This window comes from Notamacropus eugenii, chromosome 1 (assembly GCF_028372415.1).
Source record: "Notamacropus eugenii isolate mMacEug1 chromosome 1, mMacEug1.pri_v2, whole genome shotgun sequence".
Classification (NCBI taxonomy): domain Eukaryota; kingdom Metazoa; phylum Chordata; class Mammalia; order Diprotodontia; family Macropodidae; genus Notamacropus; species Notamacropus eugenii.
This window is the reverse complement of record NC_092872.1, coordinates 431,034,069-431,053,176: the sequence shown is the minus strand read 5'-3', so window position 1 is coordinate 431,053,176 and position 19,108 is coordinate 431,034,069. Positions and strand designations below refer to the sequence as shown.

At 42.9% G+C, this 19,108-nt stretch overlaps 1 protein-coding gene across 3 annotated transcripts; it reads right to left on the bottom strand.

The window, feature by feature from the left end:
• Positions 1 to 2,995: 2,995 nt before the first annotated feature.
• On the bottom strand, positions 2,996 to 19,107 carry PLAGL2 (PLAG1 like zinc finger 2). 3 transcript variants are annotated; one of them, XM_072631615.1, is made up of 3 exons: positions 18,963 to 19,107; positions 9,662 to 10,028; positions 2,996 to 8,394 (listed from the first exon to the last, which is right to left on the bottom strand). In XM_072631615.1, exons 2-3 carry the CDS (start codon positions 9,919 to 9,921, stop codon positions 7,173 to 7,175), a joined length of 1,482 nt encoding a protein of 493 aa, XP_072487716.1. In that variant the 5' UTR covers positions 9,922 to 10,028; positions 18,963 to 19,107; the 3' UTR covers positions 2,996 to 7,172. The 3 variants fall into 3 exon arrangements, with proteins under 3 accessions (XP_072487716.1, XP_072487718.1, XP_072487717.1); XM_072631617.1 differs by lacking the exon at positions 18,963 to 19,107 and adding an exon at positions 18,444 to 18,567; XM_072631616.1 differs by lacking the exon at positions 18,963 to 19,107 and adding an exon at positions 16,160 to 18,435.
• Position 19,108: the final 1 nt, after the last annotated feature.

Genomic DNA, 19,108 nt, shown 5'->3' with positions numbered 1-19,108 from the left:
AGAATGGAGGGCAAATGGGAGGAGGGGATAATTAGAAGTAAACACTTTTGGGGAAAGACAAGGTCAAAAGAGAGAACAGAATAAATGGGGGGCAGGATAGGATGGAGGGAAATATAGTCTTTCACAACATGACTTTTATGGAAGTCTTTTGCATAACTATACATTAATAACCTATATTGAATTGCTTGCCTTCTCAGTAAGGAATGGGTGGGGAGGGAGGGAGGGAGAGAAGTTGGAACTTAAAAGTTTTAAAAAAGAATGTTAAAAATTGTTTTTACATGCAACTGGGAAATAAGAAATATAGGTAATGGGGTACAGAAATCTATCTTGCCCTACAAGAAAATAGAGAAGATGGGGATAAGGGGAGGGGTGTGATAGGAGGGGAGATTGGGGGAAGGAGTAATCAGAATGCATGGTGTCTAGGGGTGGGAGGAGGGGAGAGATGGGAAGAAATTTTGGAACTCAAAATCTTGTGGGAATGAATGTTGAAAACTAAAAATAAATAAAATTTAAAAAACCAAAAGAAGGAAAGAAAAGCTTATTCAGCAATACTGCTACTAGGTCTATCCGTCAAAGAGATTAGAAAAAAAGGAAAAGGATACATGTACAAAAAAATTTGTAGCAGCTTTTTTTGGAAACTGAGAGGGGATGCCCATCAACTGTGGAATGGCTGAATAAGTTATGATATATGAATGTAATCAAATTCTATTGTGCTGTAAGAAACTATGGAGATGGTTTTCAGAAAAACCTGGGAAGATATATGAATGAATTGATGCAAATGAAGTGAGCAGAACCAAGAAAACAATTTACACAAAAACAGCAATAATGTAAAGATAATCAACTGTGAAAGACTTAACAACTTAACAACTGATCAATAAAATGATGCATGACTTCCAAAAGACTCATAATGAAAAATGCTATCCATCTCCAGAGAAATAAAAAACTGATGGACTGGAGTACAGATTTTTTTGTTTTTCTTGGGGTTTTTTTGTTTCTTTTTTTACATTGCCAATGTGGAAATGTTTCACACAACTTCCTATGTGTAATGTGTATGCTATTTCTTATCTTTTCAATGGGTGGGAGAAAATAAAAATAAATTCAAGAAAAAAAGTGGCATGCATTCCCAGTTTCCATTCCTTCCTGGATCACTACTGTTCTAAGGTCTGATATAGTTAGCTTCATTTGACATATTCCCACCACAGCTCTGTGTGCTGGGCACAGGCGAAGGCTAGTTAAGATCACAAGATTTTAACATTGGACAGGACTTTAGGAATCATCTAGTTCAATCCCTTTATTTCACAAATGAGGAAACAGATTAAGCACCTTGCCCAATGTAACACAGGTTAAGCAGAAGAACTTGGGATTCAAAGTTATCGATCCAGACTCTGAATGCAATGCTTTCAATACTCTACTGTACAACCTGGCTTCTTTATGCAGACTGAGACCAAACTGTCAATGCCCCTGGACTGTTCTCAGCTCACAGGATGGTAAATGTAGAACTGGAAGGGAGCTTAAAGGTTAGTGAGCCTACACTCTTCACTTTATGGATGAGGAAAATGAGGTCCAGAGAGCTGTCCAAGGTCACACAAATGGCAAATAACATTAGCCAGAATCTGAACTTAGGTCTGTTATTTCAAGTTCATGGCTCTTTTCACTGCACCACATCTCAGTAATTCTTGAATGACTCCAGGGATTAGAGGCCACAGCAACTTGGGTAGTCTTTCCTCTGAGATGTTTAGATTCAAATTATTCTGCCTAGAATACAGCAACTTATCACAAGAATAATACATTATGATCAGGTAGGATTTATACCAGGAACATAGGGCTGGTTCAATATTAGGAAAACAATTAGCATTATTGACCATATGAAATTATTCTGCCTAAATTCCCACATTCACAGGATCCACTTCCATGAGAACATAGTATAGAGGCAACCATGTGTTATAAGTCCTAAATACCACACAAAAGCCCCAGCATTACTTTGTAAATAGGGCAAGAGTTGGGAATCTTCTTTCATATTTCCTCAGTAGTTCACCATCCTTGCTTCCCATAGCTTCAGGAACTGGAAGGCAACTGAGTTCCTTTAGCCCAAACCCTTCATCTTACAGCAGAAACTGGTAATCTTGAGAAGGAAAATTACTTATCCACAGTCATGGACATAGTAGAGAAGCAGGACTAAGATTCAGATCATCTCAGATCTGTTGTGAGGCTCAAAAGAAATGAAATAAATGTTCTAAACTACTATAGTGTCAGCTACCACTATTCCAAAGACAGTAAGTACCCTTTCTTCACTGTTCTAGGTTGTATTTAAGAAATCATTTACAAAATGAATTGATGGATTGAAGAAAAAGCTGACAAAGCCTTTACACTCACTTCTAAGTGGCTCCTGGCACAACTGAGTTTGTCAGTGGTGACTGGTGTCTGAGTAATAATTTTCATTTCTTTGATATTTTAATATTAACAAAGAACTTTCCTCCTAATGTGGCCAAGGGAGGCAAGACAGCTTTGGTCCCCATTTCGAAGATGAGGAAACTTATACTCAAAGAGCTTTAGTGATTTTACTGGTAGTTATATATCTTTGTATGATACATCTTTGAAGCCAGAACTTGTACTCAATTGTAATTCTAAACCCAGCATCCACCTTATGGAACGATTTAGGGCTCTAAACCTAATTAATACCTTGGGTACTGCACAAGATTAAGGGCTGGATGGAATCTCAGAGATCATCTCATCCAACCTGTGAGTTTTAGATGATGAAAACAGAGGCTAATAAAGATGACTCCAAGGTCATCACAAGTGATCAGCTGCACTGGAATTTATACCAGGTTCTCAGACTCCAAACCCAGACTCTCCAGTAGGCCACGATGCTCCTAACGTCACTTACTCTTTCCTGCTTGGCTGACCCCAAGGGATCAAATTGTAGATTCAGTTGAGGGTACCATTCTTTTCAAATCTCTCCAACCCTTTCCCCAATCAGAGGCTCACAACTTCCAAATACATCATTCAAAGGTTTTTAATAAACAACTTCATTATAAAAACTTTCTTCTTGAAAATGTAATTCTGTAAAACATTGAAAAATCTAATTTAACAAAGATACGCCCTGTGCATTTTCTAATGGCACTTAATATTTTACAATTAAAAACCTTGTTTTATATAAAGCCAAAAATACTCCAATAAAAAGAGGTTATTCACTGTGTATACAAAGTGCTAGAAAGTTTTTGTTTTGTTTTTTTTTTCCTTTTTTCTTTTTAAATAGTCCGGCCTTACAAATGGGCAGCTCTGTGGCCTTAACAGTCAGGGGAGGTAAGGGGATGGGTGTAGAACTTGGAAAGGGGAGTTTTAAGGAGCAGGTGTGCTAGAGGTGGAGAGGGTGCCAAACATCCAGATTATCAGGGACAGCCTGCTGAGGAAGCTTTGCTGCCTGTAAAACTCCACTATTATACCCCACTTTTTTTCCTCAGTCCCTTGAAAAGTCTTTTCTGGGGCATCTGGAGACCCTCCCTGCTTGCTCCTCTTGGGGAATACCACCCTCCAGCTGTGAAGGTCACTGGCAGTGTTCCTCCCAACAGCAGGTTCAGAGCTCAACTAGTTTCAGGAGAGGCCGGGGTGGGGGCTCCAGAGACTCTGGACTTCTCTGGTCACCACCTGCCTAAGGCAAAGTTTCTTATTACATAAATATCCTTGTTAAAAAGCAAAATATTGATCCTGTACAATATAAACTGTTACCAAAAAAAAAAATCGTGCTAAAAACAGCTCCTAGATATGGGGGAAAAAAAACTACCAAAAAAATAGAGGGAGGGATTTTAATGAGGCACTAAGGAAAGACTGGGAGTGAAGGGGATTTCATAAACTTAGGGCAGTATCTACGAGCATAAGTAATCAAACCTGCTCTGCAGATTTCCACTTTTAACAAAATGCCACTAGTCAAAGGCTGAAAAAGTTCACTAAAGGGCCTCTCCACCTCCTGTGGCTGTAGGGGCTCAGCTCATGCCACAGATCCACGCCCTCCCCTCCGCAAAAACAGGAATAGGGAACAGCAGGTTACACAGAAGAAGCCAGACCTGATGGAGGTTCAGGGTGGGAATAGAATGGCCAGCTCTGCTGTGCAAGGGAGGCTAAACCAGGTCAGTGAAAAGCTGCCACTATAAGTGGGGAAAGTATTTGGGAACAGGGGTAGAGGCAGAAAAGGTACACTGGGACTGGAGTTTCCTCTACCACTCATATTTCTGATACTCAGTTACCCTGACTGCACAAACTCTTGGCTGTCTTTTGGTCAATGCTTTGTAAGAGCTTATTATCCTTGGTCAAGGTGTCGAGTTTTTGCAGCACTTTTCAACAAAAATCTTTAAGTATGGGTGCTGAATTCAGGGCACAGACAGAGTTATTAAGCTACTATGTCTTTAAAATAACTCTACTTTCAGCCTTTACAAAATGGGGTAACTTCACTTCCCTAATTTGGACCCAAAAAGGAATGATCAGGTGGCTATTGGCCAAAAGGAGCTGCCGATGTTTCCTCTGCACAGGGCATACTGGAAAACTGACCTTGAAATAGTAATTTCATGGTGGTTTTGTGAGGATATTTGGAGAGGTAGGTGTAGGGAAGTAAAGGGTAAATAAAAGGACTTGGGGAGGGTGAAATGAGGTACCAGTTTTAGGGTTAAGTAGTTGCCTTGCTTATTACATGAGGTTTCTGGGAGCCCTTTTACATTTATATCACTTCAGCCAGAGAAAGCAAGTGGAAAGCTGGGGGGGAATGAGGGATGGGGAAACATGCAGAGGGAGGAAAGAGATGAACAAACACTCACATCCAAGTCCTCCGCCTGCTTGGGATAAGGGAAATTTGTATTTCACAGCCAGAGGTCCCATGACCTCTGCTGGTCAAGTGTGCAGTGACCGCAGGGAGGGGGATGGGGGGTACAGTGGTGAAGACAAAATACAACAGATGAGTATAAAGTCATGAATGGTATCGATGAGCCCCACTGGCCCCTCCTTTACCATTTCCCATAATATAAGTCTTAGATGAAATGAACAGCAACTGGCCATGTGGACAAGGCCAACACCTTTCTTTAGAAAACATAATTAGTCCATGGAATTCACTTATAGTTGATTCTTGAAAGCAAACCACCTAGCCCAAACCTAAGGAGGACTAGACATTTCTACATCTGAAAACAGTATCCCAAACTACCCTGGTTAATTTTTTTTTTAACATGCTCATTTGATTCTCATCCCTTCACAATTAAGGGCATCAACGTGTTTTAACACCTTCACCTCAAACAACTGTACGCCAGAGGCCAGAGCAGGTGCCTAGCATCACTTATCTGCTCTTCTCCTAAATGGCGATTCTGAGATAATTCCTAGTGGGGAATCAAAAGATCATGAAAAGTGGACTAGGTTTAAGCAAATGAGGCAGAATCACCTTAGTAGTTTGTCCTAAAAAGTGAATGATGAAGCCAGAGTGAGACATCAGGTGAGGGGAATTGCTCAAAATGAGAAACCCTAGGGGACTGGCCACTGGATGCGCTTGTGGAGTTAATAGTGAAAGAGGTAGATGTGTGTTTCCTGGGTTGGTAGAGACATCTGGATGGGTTCCAGCAATGTTGGCCCTGGGACTCCTGCCTGCAGGCTGGTGGGAGCACATGTTGGGTCACAAACACAAAGAGGCAAAGCCAGGAGGGTAGTGGGGGAAGATGGACCAGATTTACTTAAAACATAAGCACAGATGGATGGAGATGCAAGGTTGAAAGCTGACAGGGATCAGATACTTACTGTTTGACAGATACCTTCCTTGGTACTGCCATATAAAACCAAGGACAGGAAAATAAAAGCAAAGAAAGCAAGACCAGGGGCCTTTTGCTGAGAAAAGCCTGCATACCAAGGACCCTAGATATATCAGTGACTGTGAATATAGCGGTGAAAGTAGGCATAATGATAAGAGGAATTTAGTGTTGGAAGGAACAGTTCATATATAGTTACTCCTCAATGATAAACCAATCTAGGACTTTCTAATCCTAACTTCCTGAATACTATCCTTCCAGTAAATCCATAGCTTCCTGGAAGGGGAATGGGGTTGGAGAGAACAAATGAGGTGCTCACACCCTCTCCTTTGCCACCTTAACTAACCTATGGAGTCCAGATACCCTCCTATATCTAGGCATAGCACAAGATATGTGGAAGGTTAGGAGGCCCCAGGTCTTGCCTTTTAACTTGTTTCCATCTCCAATTCAAAAGGAGACCAACGTGTACTTGAGCAGAAGTGATCCAGACCTCTTAAAAACTGCTCCATTCTCCTTGCCTGCCTCATGGGGTAACGTGAGCTAAGAGAGCCACAGAGGACGGCAGAAACTGAAGTAGTTCAAAGTCAGTTTATTTCCCCATGGGGGAAAAATGTGACCTCAAGTGAAGAGAAGTCAGTGAAACCCGACTCCATCATGTAAACAGGGCTCCAGTTAACACCAGGTACCCAAAAGGTTCATGCTGGTGTCAACTGGATTGTACTGGTGGGAATGGATTCATGGTGTGTAAACAATGCTCACTGGAATAAGTCTACTCTAACGGCTCTGCAAGGGGAAGTGAAATGATGTGTCTGAATCAACTGTGTAAACGGTATCACTGCTGGCAACACTGATACAGAGTAGAGTAGCGGTAAAGAGGGATGGGGCAGTGGGGGAAGGGAACAAGGAGGCCCTTTCTCCTGCCCACTCTGTCCAATGCAGGTTACTGGAACTGATCTCTCGAAGACCCTTCTCCGTTAGCAGGGATTGTTACAGGGTCTGCAATTGTGGACTGGAAGGTGGGTCTCTCCAGCTGGTTTTCTTGAGATAATCCAAGGTGAAACCTCACTGTTCCTGCTTCTCCAAGGAGCCCCTCTCCCCAGAAAAGAATGAAGCTCTCAAGCCTTAGGGAGGGAGAGTGCTAAATGTGGCTCCAGATTCAGATTGAAAACAAACAAACAAAAAATACCTGAAGTCCTATCGTATGAAATCTTTTCACGGGGTTAGGGTTCAAGCAACTTCAAGGCTGCTCTGGGAGGTTGAACCCAAGTGCTCCATACAGACACTGGAATCCTTTTATCTTGAACCCAGCTTTGAAAGCTCAGCAGCCTTCACAGGGAACAGGAAGAAATAAGAGTTGGGATTTATGACCTGAGGGCTAAGCCTGGTACCTCCTTCAGCCTACTGGAACGCCTGATGAAAACGTGGCAGAGTGGTGGTGCTCAAGCCAGAGGTGAAAACTGGGGGTAATGAATGTAATGGCCCAAAGTTCAGGGGACCCCCAGGTCCTGAAGAATCTTGAGGCTGAGACTGCAAAGTGGTAAGCAGTGGTTGGGATTCTGCCTGTGAGTAACCCATGACCAATCCTCCTGTGGTTCCAGGTGGGTTACATGGAGGAAGATTCAGGGGAAGGAAGCCCAGGAGGTGAGAAAAGTCCATGTTAGCAGCACAAAGCGCCTCAGAGAGGTTGGCAGGGCTCTTGGAAAGCAGGGCTTCATCCAAAAGGGCCGGCTGAGGTGAGGAGGACTGGGGCTCACTGGATGGGAGAGACAGGCTTCCGGGAAGCTCCGACAGAAAGCTTTCCACCTCTGCTTTGGGTAGTTTCTCCGGCAAGTATGAGGTAGATCCAAGCTGGTATTTGGGGGGAAGTTGTGGTGGAGAGGAGATGGATGAGGAAGATTCCAGAGGATAACTCATTCCCATTGGCAGGGAATTGTGAACCAGAGAATGGGGCATCCCTGAACTCGGCATGGTTGGGAGGTGGGTGCTATACATACCCATAGGTAACATGCCTGGGAAGGTCTTACCCCCTATCATGTCCCTGGATGCCATGCACAGAACTGGGCTCAGCTCTTCTTTCACTGTGACTGAGGAGCTACAGCTGAGGAGTCCCAACATGTCTACTGGTTCTGTCTTAATTTTCATTAATTCTTGTGAGTGGCTCTTCTTCATGTGCCGAGTTAGATGGTCCTTACGCCCAAACCTCTGGGCACAGTACTGGCAAAGGAAGTCTTTGCGCCCTGTGTGTACCACCAGGTGCCTCCTTACATCCTTCCTGGTATAGAAACGTCGATCACAGTGGTCACAGGGATGCTTCTTCTCCTTGGCCCCACCTGATGCTCTCCGTGAGTGAGCTTTCAGGTGCTCCAGCAGGACCTGGGTGTTTTCAAAGGTTTGGAGACACACTTTGCAGCTGAGGTCGCCACTAGTGGCAGCGTGCATGGCCAGGTGGCGTCGATAGCCCAGTTTGGTGTTATAGTTCTTGCCACACTCTGGGCAGTGAAGGGCCTCCTTATGGGGATCATGAGTCTGCAGGTGATTCCGCAAATGGTCCTTCCGATGGAACATCTTCTCACAATACATGCACTGGTGGGGCTTCTGGGCTGAGTGAGTGGCCATATGCCTGGATAAAGAAAACAGATGATCAAAAGATCTGGCCACATTCAGCCTACAATCTTCTTTGATCCAAAGGGTAAAGGGGGAAAAAAAGAGGACTAAGGTTTAGCCTAGTGACTCAGAAACTAGGAGTTGGAAACACAGCTCTCTTTATCCTTAATGTGTTAATACCCTCTTCCATAAAGATGCCATATACACAAAATCTCTCATCTACCTCTAGCATGGCAGATCCCACCTTACTTTCATAAAGTGTTATGTAGCTTTGCAAAATGCTTTACATACATTCTCTCACTATATTTTCACATTAAGCAGATACCATATGTGCAAATTCTCAAAAGAGGATGGATGCTATAGACAATATAATATGTGTACCACAGGAATGCTGCTTCTTGCTGGAAGGGAGCTAGGTGGATCATGTCATCAGATTCATAGAGGAGAAAACTGAATGAAGCCCAGATAAGGAAGTAACTTGTCTAAAGTTATAAGATGATTCAGCGACAATCAAGTACATACATTTCCTGATACCCAGTGTAGAATTCTTTCTATGTTACTACCTTCTTCCTCATCAGCACAGATATAAGACTAATAAACAATGACAAAAATTTGAATTTGTTTTAAAAACCCATAATACCTATTATCAATTTTGTCCTATAAACAACAGAATAAAAATGAGAGTACAAACTCAGTTTTCTGCATTATAACTGATTGATTCATTCCAGTAAGTAATTCTAAGTTGTTCTTCTAAGTTTATTGCTACTCTGATGGATAGCATGGATAAAAATCAAATTTGAAAAGACCTGATATCAGAGCTTTTCCAGTAATCTGGAAGAGAAAGCCAAACTAGAGAACATAGATTCTAAGTCATAATACTTTAAATGGTAACACACTGTGTGAAAAGAACACTGGATTGATGAAGAGGAGACATGGGTTTTAGTTATAGACATATTATTAGCTTTTTATGTGCCTTTTTATTATTGACAAATCACCTCCTCTGGGCCTCAGTTTTTCCTCTACAAAGATGCTGAACTCAATGATTTCTAAATTCCCTTCAAGTTTGAAAACTAGGATTGATTCTCATTTTTCAGGTAGTTCACCACCATCAATTAATGAATGTGCGCAGGCACTGAATATACAGAAGACACAGTCCTTGGCCTCAAGAAGTGTATTGTTCTTTAACAGAGATGGAACTCAGCACAATGTATGGTCTCCTTGGTTTTGTTTCCAAAAGAATTTCTGCCTCCAAAGAGGGCTCTAGAATGGATTTTATCACCTACCTATAAAGTTTGTACTTGGATGCAAAGGCCTTGCCACAGTGCAGCTGAGGGCAGTTGTACGGTCTCTGTTCTGTGTGGGGGAGGCTGTGGGTTCTCAGCTTCTCCCCACTTGAGAAGGAGGTACCAGAGATTTCACATTGGCACTTGACTTGACTTTCTGCCTCACGGCCTCTTGGCCTGGGAACTAGTTTCCAGCCTGACTCCTCCTCCTGCTTTGCATCTTGAATCCAGTTAGGGACACTGGTGAAGAATGCCGTCATGGCAGGGCTAATGGGGAAGGGCCATATTAATGAGAACTCTTCCCCATCAGCAGTGTGCTCACTCTGTTCTGACACTTTCAAAGAAGCCTTCAGAAGAGTATCTTCACCTGAAACATTAGAAAAACTAAGGTTAGGAAATCCAACATTAGGTAATGAGTAGTCTTGATTATCTATGCCAATACAAACAGGGAGATTGACAAACTAATCAAAACAATACTTTTAAATTTACAAAGCACTTTTCTCATAACACCTTTTGAGATGGGTAGTACAAGCATTATTATATCCACTTTAAGGATAAAGGAACTAAGACTCAATGGGTGGAGCCAAGATGGAAGAGAAAATGCAGTGACTTGCCTGAGTTCTCCCCAAAACCGCTGAACACCTTTAAATAATGCCATAAAACAATCCCTAAACCCACAAAAGGATGGTGTGAAATAATTTTCCAGCCAAAGACAACTTGGAAAGTCAGCAGAAAAGGTACGTCACACCTGGGTGAGAGTAGAGCATAGTCCAGCACAGGCAGTGCCAGTACAGCCCCAGTCCCAGTAACCAGGGACAAACCTGGGGAGCCACTGAAGCAACAGTGGCAACTTTTTCAGTAGCTCCAGCCCATAGATGGCAAGGGGGGTCAAAAAACTGGTAAGAAGGAGATTATAGGGCTCTCTTTATAGCACTAAGGCAGGAGTATGTTGCTTTGCCCATTATCAGATCTGAATCTAAGTCCTGGTAGCAGAACCAAGGTGAGGAGAAGCACTAGCACACTAGAGCTTGCAGCTGCAGTGGAGCAGGGACCCTTGTCACAGTTCCAGGACAGAAAAGAGTGCTTATGGTTGCTCGCAGAGCAGAGCACAAGCCAGGAGAGTAGTAAACACCTCTCCTTAGATCACACCACCTTGGAAAAACTAAAATCTTACAGGTCCCTAGAAACATCTCTGAAAACAGCTGCACAACAAACTCCTGAAGCTTGGGACAGTGTGCCCTCTACCCTGGAAGCAGAACCCCACAAAGAGTTCAAAGTCAAGAAACAGGCTGGGAAAAAAATGAGCAAACAACTGAAAAAAAACCTGACCATAGAAAATTACTATGGTGACAAGAAAGATCAAAACAGACACTCAGAAAAAGATAACAAAGTCAAAGCTCCTACATCCAAAGTCTCCAAGAAAAATATGAATTGGTCTCAGGTCATGGAAGAGCTCAAAAAGGACTTTGAAAGGTAGGAGAAAAGTTGGGAAGAGAAATGAGAGTGATGCAAGAAAATCATGAAAAACAAATCAACAGCTTTGTAAAGGAGACACCAAAAAATACTGAAGAAAATATCTTAAGAAACAAATTAGGCCAAATGGTAAAAAAGGTACAAAAAGCCAATGAGGAGAAGAATGCCTTAAAAAACAGAACTGACTAAATGGAAAAGAAGGTACAAAAGTTCACCAAAGAAAATAATTTCTTAAACATTAAAATTGAGCAAATGGAGGCTAATGACTTTGTGAGAAACTGAGAAACAATAAAACAAAATCAAAGGAATGAAAAATTAGAAGATAATGTGAACTATCTCACTGGAAAAACAACTGACCTAGAAAACAGATCCAGGAGAGATAAAAAAAGAGCCTAGATATATCTTTTAAGAAATTATCAAGGAAAACTTCCCTGACATTCTAGAACCAGAGGATAAAATAGAAATAGAAAGAATCACCTCCTGAAAGAAATCTCAAAATGAAAACTCCCAGGAATATTACAGCCAAATTCCAAAGCTCCCATGTCAAGGAGAAAATACTGTAAGCAGCCAGAAAGAAACAATTCAAGTACTGTGGAGCCACAGTCAGAAAAACACAAGTTTTAGCAGCTTCTACATTAAAGGATCAGATATTCCAGGAGGCAAAGCAGCTACAATTACAACCAAGAATCACCTACCCAGAAAAACTGAATATAATCCTTCAGAGGGGAAAAAATGAGCATTATGAGGTAGAGGTAGACAGCAGTTGAATAGAAAATTTCACTTTCAAATACAAGACTCAAGGTAATCAGAAAAGGGAAATCATAAGGGATTTAATAAGGTTAAACTGTTTACATTCCTACATGGGAAGATGATACTTGTAACTTGTAATAACTTTCTCACTATTAAGGCAGTTAGAAGGAGTATACATAGAGGGCATAGATATAAGTTGAATATGATGAGATGATAACTAAAAAATAATTAAGGGGTGAGAGAAATATACAGGGAGAAAGGGAGAGGGAGAATGGAGTAAATTATCTCATATAAAAGAGGCAAGAAAAAGCTTTTACAGCAGAGGGAAAGAGAGGGGAGGGGGACCTTACTCTCATCAGAACTAGTTCAAAGAGAGAATAACATACATACTCAAGTGGGTATAGAAATCTTACCCTACAGGAAAGTAGGAGAAGAAGATAAGAGAAGGGGGGGTAGTGGTGATAGAAGGGTTGGCAGATTGGAGGAGGGGGTAGTGAGAAGCAGAACTCTTGAGGAGGGACAGGGTAAAAGGAAAGAAAGAATAAATGGGGGGGAATAGGATGTAGGAAAACACAGTTATCAATAGTAACAGTGAAAAAAATTTTGAAGCAAATTTCTCTGACAAAGGTCTCTTTTCTCAAGCTGATAAATGATCAAAACATATGAAAAGTTTTCAGAGGAAGTAATCAAAGTTATCTATAGCCATTTGACAAAATGCTCTAAATCACTATTAATTGGAAAACAGCAAATTAAAATTCTGAGGTACTATGTCATACCTATAAGATTAGCTGAGAAGACAGAAAAGGAAAATAACAAATGTTGGACGGGATGTGGGAAAAATGAGACATAAATGCACAGCTGGTAGTTGTGAACTGATTCAACTATTCTGTAGAGCAATTTGGAACTATGTCTAACAGCCAATAAAACCATGCATAACCTTTGACTTAGCAATACCACTACTAGGTCCATATCCTAAAAGAGATTAAAAAAAACAAAGAGGAAAAGGATCCATATATACAAAAAAATTTACAGCAGCTCTTTTCTGGTGGCAAAGAACTGGAAACTGAGGGGATGTCCATCAAATGGAGAATGGCTGAACAAATTGTGGTATGTGATTATGATAGGACACTAACTATTGTGCTATAAGAAATGGTGAGCAGGATGCTCTCAGAAAAACCTGGAAAGACTTACATGAGCTGATGCAAAGTGAAATGTACTGTGTACAAAGTAACAGCAATATTGTAAGATGATCAGTTATGAATGATTAAGCAATACAATGATCCAAGACAACTCTGAAGAACTTAAGATGGAAAATGTTATCCATCTCAAAGAAAGAACTGGTGGTGTCTGAATACAAACTGAAACATATACTTTTTTTTAACTTTATTTTTCTTGAGGGTTTTTTTTGTCTATGTTTTCTTTCACAACATGACTAATATGGAAATGTTTTGCATGACTACACATGTATAATCTATATCGAATTGCTTGTGTTCTCAATGTGGGGAAGCAGGAAGGGAGAGAATATTGAGCTTAAAGTTTTAAAAACTAATGTTAAAAAGTGTTTTTTACATGTAACTGGGGAAAAATTAGTAAATAAATTCAAAAAAGAAAAAACTGAGGCTCAAAGAGATAAAATGAGTTGCCTGAGGTAAGTAACATTGGTAAGTAGCAAACACAGAATTTGAACTTTAATTTTCCAAATTTAAGTCCAGTGCCTATTTTTCACCTATCATGCTGCCTCTCCAAAATCCACTAATAAACCTCAAATTTCTTTTTCAGGTATTACAATTAATCTTCCCATCAAAGCTCTTATCAGAGATTCTGCTTTCCCTTCTATCCTACTCTTAATTTTCCACCTCCATTGGAGAGATGCTTATAGGTAAACACTCAAAGGGCAGACAGAATAAAAGAATCCCTCGCTTGGGGTATGAGCTCTTAGAACAACCTGCCTTTAGAACTAGGTTTGATATGGCAGTGTACATGCTAGCATACCCAGGGTGAGATTTCTGCTTCTGAGCACTCAAACACAGGCTATATATATGCTGACTGTGAGGCTCCCCCAGGGATTTACATAATCCCAGAAAGTTTTTTATTTGAACAAAGGGTTAGCAACCTTTTGAAAGCTCTATTCACTCCTTCCTTCCTAGGACCTAACAGGATACCTTGCATGATGTCCTTTCCATGTTCTACTCTGCATGGCAAAGTTAAAGTATATTTATTTATATATACTATCTCCCTACTGGATTAGTCCCATAAGGTTAGGAAACGTAAGCAATTACTTTGTAAAAGGCCTGCTCCACATTTAGTGCTTGGGGGATACAAAGGTGAAAGACAACAATGCCTGCTTTCAAGCTTACAATTGTTGGGGGGAGGGTTTAGAAGTGGGAATAAGATACACCGACAAATAAGTATGATACAAGGCAGATGTGAAGACAAAGTGCTAAGGAGAAATCTAACGGTCAGCTCACCTTGGGGAGGGAGTATGTGAATCAAGAAAAGTTTCATGGAGAAGGTGACACTTGAGCTGGGCTTTGAAAGACTGGAGAGATTTCAACCCACAGAAATGGAGTGGAGAAGAGACCATTTTAGGCAACAGAATGAAAGAGGAGTCCATTTCAAGCAACAGAAATGGCAAAGGGCAGAATAAGTATATGGGGTGGTGAACAGTTCAATTTGCTGAGATCCAATAAGTAGAATGGAACAACCTGAAATTTAGATCTCTTCCCACGTAGCAGCGTTTCGCAAGTAGTAAACATTTAATATGTTAAATGGAATAGAAACATGTTTTTTTTGTGTTAGCAAAGAATTGAAAACAAAGTTGAAGTCCATCAATTGGGGAAAAGCTAAACAAATTGCAGTACATGAAAGAAACTGCCCCATAAGACACAGTGAATATGAAGAATTCAGAGAAGCATGAGAAGGCCAATGTGAACTGATACAGACAGGAAAACAACCTATACAATGACTATAAAAAAAAAAAAATGTGAGAGCAAAAATATTATATGGAATACTATGTACCTATAATGATGCTTAGCCCCAGAGGTAAGAAAATATACCTTCCTTTTTTTGAAAAAGTGGGATTTAAGATTTTGCATATAGTATGTCACACTTGGTTGATATGTTAGTTGATTTTACTGAACTTTAAAAACATTTATTTTTGTTACAAAAGATGGATATACTCACTGAGGATATATTCAGAAATGACGGTGATACAAGTACAAAAAATACCAATAATTTTTTTAAGAAATGAAGGTTCTGAATGTCAAAGTTCTATATGGGTGGAAGCAGAAAGGCTTACAGTGTGATTACGTCAAGGTTACCAACCAATGGGGAAGGGTTGTGCTCTATAGATGTATTACTACGTTCAATCTTCAATGCAGTAGGGAGAGAGTACAGTATAGCAGCCACCACTTAATGTGCTACTGAAAATAGTTATGTTCACTACCGTTGATACATATAGACTATAAGTTGCCAATCTCTCATGTAAACAAGGGAGATTTCCTTGTGAGATCAAGCTGACCGTGGTAAGCTTGATCAAGCTGCCTGGTAAATGGCTTTCGCTAGGCAGGCACTTCTCCAGACAGAATATGTGGCTACAAGTCTGTTAGAAGGAGAAAAGGTTGCTTATAAGGATCAGGGCATGATAAGCCACTGCATGCTTGCTCCTCATGCCTGCACCTGCTGTTCACAAGAACCATTTCCTGGAAGCCCAGAGAAACAGACCAGGTTGGTAGACTGCTTCCACCACCATTAACATATGGTATAAGGAAAGAGTATTAGACTTGGAGTCAAAGATCTAAGTTCAAGCCCCAGCTTTACCAACTATAAGTCATAAGATTTACAAGCAAACTGCTTTACCTCTCCGAGCCTCAGTTTCTTTATCTGAAAAACAGGGATTAAAAAAAACAGCAGGTACTTGCCTAGCTGGTGGGATTGCTGTAAAGATTTTGTAAAAGGTAAATTATAATAGAAGTAGAGCAAAATGGATCAGTTTCCCCTATTTAGAGACCATTCCTCTTGTTTAATAAATAGTCAAACATAATACAAGTGTTTTCCCATCAGAAGTACAGATCTGTCTAGAAAGATCTGCACAAAGGTGGCAGCGTTTTACACTAGTCACATGTTGAGGATGGCCCACTAAAAACCAGTCCCACTTTAGCCCTTGGGTGATCCTGCTGTATTTGTTTGCCACACAACACTCCTCAAACTTCTTTAATGTTGAGTTCTCATGCTGTGCTACTCCCCTCCCCCATGAGGATGGGTGGGTGGAATTACCTGTTTATAATACCAGTGATTACCGGAGCCCACGGCATAGTAAAAAGAGACAGATCCCCAGTTCTGGAAGTTACCCTTGTTTAAAACTAAACTGGTGCTTGCTGTCTAAGTGAGGATGAGAAGCAGAGAGAAGTGAGTCCTAGTCACTTGGGTTTCAATTATTTGAAGGAGGAGACTAGTTCTGGAAACTCCACTTAAACTCAGAAAGAGAACAGTTCATCCCCCACCTCCCACACATCTACCTCATCAGTTCTCCTGAACAAGCAGAAACAGCAGCAGTGAGCAGCTCAATACACTCTTACTGAAAGAGTGAGTAATGGGCTTCTAGGAAGAGGCCAGCGGGGGCTGAGAAGAGCTCACAAGGGCTCTGTCCATACAAAAAGCACATGGTTTCGTTCTCTTTGCTTGAGCTGCACTTAATGGGAATGTAGTTTTCAAAGAAAAAAGAACAACCAACACCCTTATCCTATACTAAACTGTTCAAAGTGGCTATGGAATTACTTTACACCTAGAGTCACATGCTAGTTGTTGACCAAACAGGTGTAACTTGGTCATTCTTTTGGGGGATATATCCTTTTTTTCTTGTCTCTTTGTCTATACTTTCTCTGACGTGAGGACATGTCTGTGCTATGTAGAGTCCCTGCTCCTTCAGGTTTCCCCTTCCTCAGTAAAGCTACAGAAGAATCCTGCCATTCTCTCCAGGCTGCTCTTCTGGTCTTGTGCTTTGACCTTAACAACCCGAGAAGCCGACAGAACCTGTTCCCATAAAACAAACACAATCCTTCCCTCCCAGTTGACAAGACATCTTAGTAAGCTGGTTCCCCACGGTGTGGTTCTCCAACATTTTCTACACAGTCCTTTTGGTGTCTGATGGGGAGGGGGGAGAGAAAAGGAAAGGAAGGGGAAATGGATGGGGAAGGCCGTCCTTTGATGTCTAAATTTTACCCACTTCTTGGCAATGAGGCACTAAAGAATGTATCTCTTCCCCTCAGGTCCCAAAGCCAATTTTGTTACCTTCACAACCCCTCCCACACTCTCATTCTCTCCCCTCTTTTGCCTCTCACAATTAATTGCCAGCTACTACTCCTTTTCCTTCAGGATATCCTCTTCAGCCACTACTCCTCTTCCTAACTGGCTTCCTCCAAAATTCCATAACCTCCTCCAAGAAGCACCTACTGGCTACCAAATGAGCCAAAGCATACCACTAACAGGACTAGGTTCAAATTCCAGGGTAGAGGATCCATCACAAATGGGAACTATTCCTGCAATATTTTTCCTCTCATTAGGATAAATGGGTCTAAAACATCTGCATCAACATGTGTGCAGTTCAAAAATGTATAGCCCCTTTCGGAAGTCTAAGTCAGAGGCAATTACGTCCTGCCAATCCTTAAGTTCCCAAAATGCTAGTAAGTCCACTCAGATGAAACTAGAGTTTTTTCTGGCACCATATAATTTTTATGGAAACTTTTCTGCACTATTATGCATTCATTCTGTGTATGCTAGTCTTATACTCTCCTCTCGTCTTTTGCCCAGACAAGGCATTTCCTTGAGATCACCCTGCAGCAAAGAAAGGGTTAACCTCCATGTGAGTTCTTACCAAATCGAAGACCCACAGAGGATTAGAGTCTCCACTTCAATGACTACCCTAAAATAGCATGAGACTCTCTTATCCCTCTTCTCCAGGACCCAGGGCTCTGAGGAACTGGCCCCACCACCTGCTGACTGAAAGCATCACCAAGGGCAAACGTGCAAAGCCAATGGACGGCGCCTTCCCCTCCTCTGAGCTCAAAATAGCAACTAAGACATTATAAATAGACAGAGAGCAACCGGGCCCTGACCCACAGCACTAGAAACAAATCCTCATGATGCATTCCCGGAGGAGAAAACACGGGCAGGAAGGGAAATGGAAATAGCTACGTTCGGCTCTATGGGGGGGGGGGGGGGGGGGAGGAGGCGCGAAGGAGCTTCAGCGGCTTGCACCACGACCAGAGACACCGAACAGGATTAGCAAGGCCCGGATATGCTTTCTGCAGGTCCCTCGGACGTCTGCTGGTGGAAGGCAGGGGCTAAGGTATCTCCAGCGAGGGCTGAGTCATAAACTGTTAACTCGGGAAGGCAGCAGCCGTTCGGATCCCTATTCCCCCCATGACCTTGGGCGAGCAGTCTCACTCCCTCCGGTGCTCAATTTCCCAGTCCAACCGTGGGGCCCGCGGCATGTTTGTGCGTGGGGTGGGTGCCAGGGAGTCCGCGAGGGTCGGCCTGCCCGGGGGGAGGAAGCACTCACAGTGACAGACTGCGGGTACAGAAGAGGGGGCGGCTGCACCTGCGGACCGGCGGGCCAGGATCACGTGGGGGGGCGAGGACGCAAAGAACCCCCCGCCACCCCCCACGAAGGGGAGGATGAGAGCCTAGGAGCCGCGCGGCGTCATCGCCAGAGCGGGACAGACCTCCAGGGGTCCTCGATCCCGTTTATCTGGGTCTCGGCTGGGGGAGTGGGGGGGGGGGGGAAATAAGAGGGGCGGGAGCTTTCCGGTCCTAGCTCCCCCTCCTCAGGGGTCTAAGGGGCCGGGCCTTAGCTTCCCTCTCCCGCGCAAGGGAATTATACGGGCCTCCCGCTCCTTCCTCTTCCCCCACCCCCCCGTGGGCTCGGATTATCCGGGCCTCTCCCTGTGGGGCGCGCGGAACGGGGCGGGGGCGGGGACGGAGCTCGGTCGTTAGCCGGCTCTACCCACCCAGCCCTGGCCCCGACGCCCCTCTGGGGGACTCGCCGGCCTCGCTCCCTCTGCTCACGCTCCTCACTCACCGCGTTCGGGGCCCCCGTGCTCCGGGGCGAGCCGCACTCCGGCTCCGCCAGGCCCGGTCAGGCCCCGGTAGTGGCGGCGGTCGGGCCATTGTGCGGTGCATTCTGGGAGCCGCGCGAGCGGGCGCTCGGGCCGCCGAGGGGAGGGG